At 51.1% G+C, this 5,710-nt stretch overlaps 1 protein-coding gene across 1 annotated transcript; it reads right to left on the bottom strand.

The window, feature by feature from the left end:
* Positions 1 to 1,005: 1,005 nt before the first annotated feature.
* LOC133053055 (exosome complex component MTR3-like) lies at positions 1,006 to 1,954 on the bottom strand. Its single transcript, XM_061137846.1, has one exon. The coding sequence runs from the start codon at positions 1,952 to 1,954 to the stop codon at positions 1,136 to 1,138; it is 819 nt and encodes a 272-aa protein (XP_060993829.1). The 3' UTR covers positions 1,006 to 1,135.
* Between the last annotated feature and the right edge of the window lie 3,756 nt (positions 1,955 to 5,710).

Here is a 5,710-nt window from a genome sequence, read left to right as displayed (position 1 = left end):
GCCCCTTCCCACAGGTCTCTGCCCTGTTTTTCCACGTGGCCACTTTGGAGCCGGGCTAACACTTCTTCAGTTCCAGTTGCCTTCTTCTGACTTCATGGCCTCCCAGCCCCTCGCCCAGCAGGCTCGGCCTCGGTCCTGTAGGTGCCTTGTTTCTGTCTTGTTCCTTGCTGCTGTGATTCTAGATATTGCAGATCTGCTTTGGAATTATATATTATGTCACTGGGGGCAAATAAAGTCTGTGTTTCTCCCCCGGTCAGGGGTTCTTGGTGTGGTCCCCAGGCCTCATTCTGGTCTCTCAGCTGCCTCAAGCCAGCCTTTCCTAGAGCTGAGCAGGCCCCTGAGACACACACGCTCAGGTCACACCAAGCTGGTGCAGGGAGGACCCCAGGCGGCCCTTTTGCCAATTCAGACCTGAGCACAGACCTGCAGGGCTCAGGAGCCACACAGGCCAGAGCCCACCCTCGTGGTCAGAGAGACCCCTCTGCCCTACAGAATGGCCAGACTCCATCTCCAGCATCCAGAAACTCTCACTCCTGGCAGTTCAGGTGCCGTCTCGCTGGTGGACCGGTGACACCAGGACACATGAAAGATAATGCTTGTCCCAAGCCCTGAGAACACACTCCCCAGCTCGGAAGAGCCTTACTCATTAAAGTCGGTACCAAAAACAACAGAAGAATGTTTCCGATTATAAGCGTTTTTGTTTGGGTTCAGATGTACGTGGAAGGCACAGCCCCCTTGTTCCTGCTCTCAAAAGCAGCCCAGTTATTCAGGAGAGAGTCCCCGGCTGGCCTGCATAGGGTCCATCCCTTGCAGGACAACAGCTCTAGGTTTCCCGATGAGTGCAGCGGAAGTCATTTCAAACTTAGGAGTCAAGATGCACTGGCAGGTTCCTTCAACTGGGTCGTGGCTGGGAGTCAACTCAATTAGAAAGGTTTTTTTGTTTTTTTTTTAACGAAGCAGTCTGGAAAGAATCGCTCCAACACGTCTATTCTGAGCACGCCTCGGCAGACCCTCTCCGGTGCTCCCAGGTCTCAGCTGCAGTTCGGCGCACACAGTCTGCAGGCCGACGGCGCGGGTCCTTGTGGCGGCAGCGGCGGCTCGGTCCTCGGCGTCCGTCGTTACTCGGGTCTCGGGCTCAGAGGGGCGCGGCGCCACCCCTCCGGCGGGCGGCCCGCACCAAGCACTGCTGGAGAACGGGGTAGAGGCGCTGGCAGCCCTCGAACCCCAGGTGCACGGCCTCCGCCCAGCTCTCGTTCGGGCCGCCCTCCCCGCTGCCCAGCAGCCCGGCCACCTGCTTGAGCACCGTCATGAGCGCCACGCTGAGGCCGGCGGCGGCGCGCTCCTCCTCCAGCAGCGTGGGGTCCAGCAGCCAGGCGGGCGCGGGCCCCGGCGCGCGGCTCAGGCCGCAGCCCACCACCAGGTCGTACATCTCGACGCCCGCGGCGGCCAGGGCGAGCGCGGCGGCAGTGAGCGGGGCGGCCAGCGCCGAGCCGCCGTCCCCCAGCAGCAGCGCCCACACCTCGAGCTGCGCGCGCGGGTAGCGGCCCAGGCGCACGGCCGGCTCGAGCGACTCCTGCGGCGCCCGCGCCAGCTCGCGCTCCTCGCCGCCGCCCGGCGGGGCTCGGCGCCCTCGGTCAGAGAAGGGCGCGCGGCGGAAGTCGCAGAGCAGGCGGCCGCTCAGCGCCGCGGGAGCCTCGCAGCCCGCCCTGGCCGGGCAGCCGCCGCGCTCGCCGCCCTCGGCCTGGCGCGGGCCCGACTCGGCGCACAGCACCTTGGGGCCGCCTGCCTCCAAGTAGGCCGAACCCTTGGCCTGGCTCAGCAGTCTGGCGCGCGCGTACACCGGCCGCAGCCGCGCCGGGTCGCGAGGGGCCGGCGCCTCGCCCTCGCCGGCCGCGTACAGCTGCTGCGGCTGCGACTCCTCGGGCACGCGGATGCGGCGGTGGTCCGCGGGCATGGTGGCGCTGCTGCCGGCCGGCTCCGCGCGTCAGCCCCACCGTGCGCTGGCGCTTCCGCCCGCCAGCCTGGCCAGCCGCGCGAGGGTGCGCGGGACAGCGGCTGGCCGCTCAGCTTTCTTTTTTTTTTTTTTTGAAGGTTGTACAGACTAATAGTTTTATTACTATTTTTTAATTTTTTATTTATTTTTATTAGTTGGAGGCTCATTACTTTACTATATTGCAGTGGTTTTTGTCATACATTGACATGCATCAGCCATGGAGTTACACGTATTCCCCATCCCGATCCCCCCTCCCACCTCCCCCTCCACCAGATTCCTCTGGGTCTTCCCAGTGCACCAGGCCCAAGCACTTGTCTCATGCATCCAGCCTGGGCTGGTGATCTGTTTCACCCTAGATAATATACATGTTTTGATACTGTTCTCTCGAAACATCCCACCCTCGCCTTCTCCCACAGAGTCCAAGATAGTCCAACTCTCACATCCGTGCATGACCACTGGAAAAACCATAGCCTTGACTAGACGGACCTTTGTTGATAAAGTAATGTCTCTGCTTTTTAATATGCTGTCTAGGTTGGTCTTAACTTCCCTTCCAAGGAGTAAGCGTCTTTTAATTTCATGGCTGCAATCACCATCTGCAGTGATTTTGGAGCCCCAAAAAATAAAGTCTGACACTGTTTCCACTGTCTCCCCATCTATTTCCCATGAAGTGATGGGACCGGATGCCATGATCTTAGTGTTCTGAATGGTGAGCTTTAAGCCAACTTTTTCACTCTCCTCTTTGACTTTCATCAAGAGGCTCTTTAGTTCTTCTTCACTTTCTGCCACAAGGGTGGTGTCATCTGCATATCTGAGGTGATTGATATTTCTCCCAGCAATCTTATTTCCAGCTTGTGCTTCCTCCAGCCCAGCGTTGCTCATGATGTACACTGCATGTAACATGACGTACTCCTTTAACTATTTGGAACCAGTCTGTTGTTCCATGTCCAGGTCTAACTGTTGCTTCCTGACCTGCATACAGGTTTCTCGAGAGGCAGGTCAGGTGGTCTGGTATTCCCATCTCCTTCAGAATTTTGTACAGGTTATTGTGATCCACACAGTCAACGGCTTTGGCATAGTCAATAAAGCAGAAATAGAAGTTTTTCTGAAACTCTCTTGCTTTTTTGATGATCCAGGAGATGGTGGCAGTTTGATCTCTGGTTCCTCTGCCTTTTCTAAAACCAGCTTGAACATCTGGAAGTTCATGGTTCATGTAGTGCTGAAGCCTGGCTTGGATAATTTTGAGCATTACTTTACTAGCGTGTGAGATGAGGGCAACCGTGCGGTCGTTTGAGCATTCTTTGGCATTGCCTTTCTTTGGGATTGAAATGAAAACTGAACTTTTCTAGTCCTGTGGCCACTGCCGAGTTTTCCAAATTTACTGGCATATTGCGTGCAGCACTTACACAGCATCATCTATTAGGATTTGATATAGTTCAACTGAAATTCCATCACCTCCACTAGCTTTGTTTGTAGTGATGCTTCCTAAGGCCCACTTGACTTCACATTCCAGGATGTCTGGCTCTAGGTGAGTGTGAGTGATCACACCATCATGATTATCTGGGTCATGAAGATCTTTTTTGTACAGTTCTTCTGTGTATTCTTGCCACCTCTTCTTTATTTATTTATTTTATTTTTATTAATTTACATTAGTTGAAGGATATTTCCTTTACAATATTGTAGTGGTTTTTGCCATACATTGATATGAATCAGCCATGGATTTACATGTGTGCCCCATCCTGAATCCCCCTCCCACCTCCCTCCCTATCCCATCCCTCTGGGTCATCCCAGTGCACCAGCCCGGAGCAGTTGTCTCATGCATCAAACCTGGACTGGTGATCTGTTTCAGAATTGATAATATACATGTTTCAATGCTGTTCTCTCAGATCATCCACCCTTCGCCTTCTCCCACAGAGTCCAAAAGTCTGTTCTATATATCTGTGTCTCTTTTTCTGTCTTGCATATATGGGTATCGTTACCATCTTTCTAAATTCAGATTGGGAGAAAATAATAGCAAACGAAGCAACAGACAAAGGATTAATCTAAATTCCATATATATGTGTCAGTATACTGGATTGGTGTTTTTCTTTCTGGCTGGCTTCACTCTGTATAATGGGCTCCAGATTCATCCACCTCATTAGAACTGATTCAAATATATTCTTTTTAATGGCTGAGTCATATTCCATTGTGTACATGTACTACAGCTTTCCTATCCATTCGTCTGCTGATGGGCATCTAGGTTGCTTCCATGTCCTGGCTATTGTAAACAGTGCTGCGGTGAACATTGGGGTCCATGTGTCACTTTCAGTTCTGGTTTCCTTGGTGTGTATGCCCAGGAGTGGGATTGCTGGGTCATATGGCAGTTCTATTTCCAGGTTTTTAAGGAATCTCCACACTGTTCTCCATAGTAGCTCTACTAGTTTGCATTCCCACCAACAGTGTAAGAGGGTTCCCTTTTCTCCACACCGTCTCCAGCATTTATTGCTTGTAGACTTTTGGATAGCAGCCATTCTGACTGGCGTGTAATGGTACCTCATTGAGGTTTTGATTTGCATTTCTCTTATAATGGGTGAAGTTGAACATCTTTTCATGTGTGTGTTAGCCATCTGTATGTCTTCTTTGGAGAAATGTCTGTTTAGATCTTTGGCCCATTTTTTGATTGGGTCGTTTGTTTTTCTGGAGTTGAGCTGCAGGAGTTGCTTGTATATTTTTGAGATTAATCCTTTGTCTGTTGCTTCATTTGCTATTATTTTCTCCCATTCTGAAGGCTGTCTTTTCACCTTGCTTATAGTTTCCTTTGTTGTGCAAAAGCTTTTAAGTTTCATCAGGTCCCATTTGTTTATTTTTGCTTTTATTTCCAATATTCTGGGAGGTGGGTCATAGAGGATCCTGCTGTGATTTATTTATTAAGAAAGCCAAGGTTGCAGGGATGATATGAGGCTGGGAGTGAGTGGAGGATGTTCCAGAGAGAAATGAGGGCAAATCAGAAGCACTAGCAAATAAGGAAATTATTCGTGCATGGGAGCCAAGCTAAGACCAGGGAAGGAAATTTCTGGCATCTGTTTTTTTAAAAGCACAAATACTTTTACCTGGAATAATAACTACTATTTAGGTAAAAATGAATACCACTTTCCTATTAGTTACTATCTCTTAGATACTGTGCTAGGCTGCTAAATGTTTATTGTTGTTCAGTCACTAAGTCATGTCCGACTCTGGGACCCCATGGACTGCAGCACGCCAGGCTTCCTTGTCCTTCACTATCTCCCGGAGTTTGCTCAAACTAATGTCCATTGAGTCGGTGATGCTATCTAACCATCTCATCCACTGCTGCCCCCTTCTCTTTTTGCCTTCAATCTTTCCCAGCATTAGGGTCTTTTCCAATAAGGAAATGAGAACCCACTCTAGTATTCTTGCCTGGAGAATCCCAGGGACAGAAGAGTCTGGTGGGCTGCCGTCTATGGGGTCGCACAGAGTTGGACATGACTGAAGCGACTTAGCAGCAACAGCAATGAGTTGGCTCTTCCTATCAGGTGGCCACTGTATTGGAGCTTCAGCATCAGTCCTTCCAATGAATAGTCAGGGTTGATTTCCTTTAAGATTGACTGGTTTGATCTCCTTGCAGGAGACTTCCAAGGGACTCACTCCCAAGAGTCTTCCAAGGGACTCTCAAGAGTCTTCTCTAGCACTACAGTTCGAAAGCATCAATTCTTTGGCTCTCAG

This window comes from Dama dama, chromosome X, assembly GCF_033118175.1.
Source record: "Dama dama isolate Ldn47 chromosome X, ASM3311817v1, whole genome shotgun sequence".
NCBI classification, from domain to species: domain Eukaryota; kingdom Metazoa; phylum Chordata; class Mammalia; order Artiodactyla; family Cervidae; genus Dama; species Dama dama.
This window is presented reverse-complemented; position numbering and strand designations above follow the sequence as displayed.

Excerpts from the sequence above, each read along its gene's own strand:
- LOC133053055 (XM_061137846.1), bottom strand. The coding sequence starts at position 1,954 with ATGCCCGCGGACCACCGCCGCATCCGCGTGCCCGAGGAGTCGCAGCCG.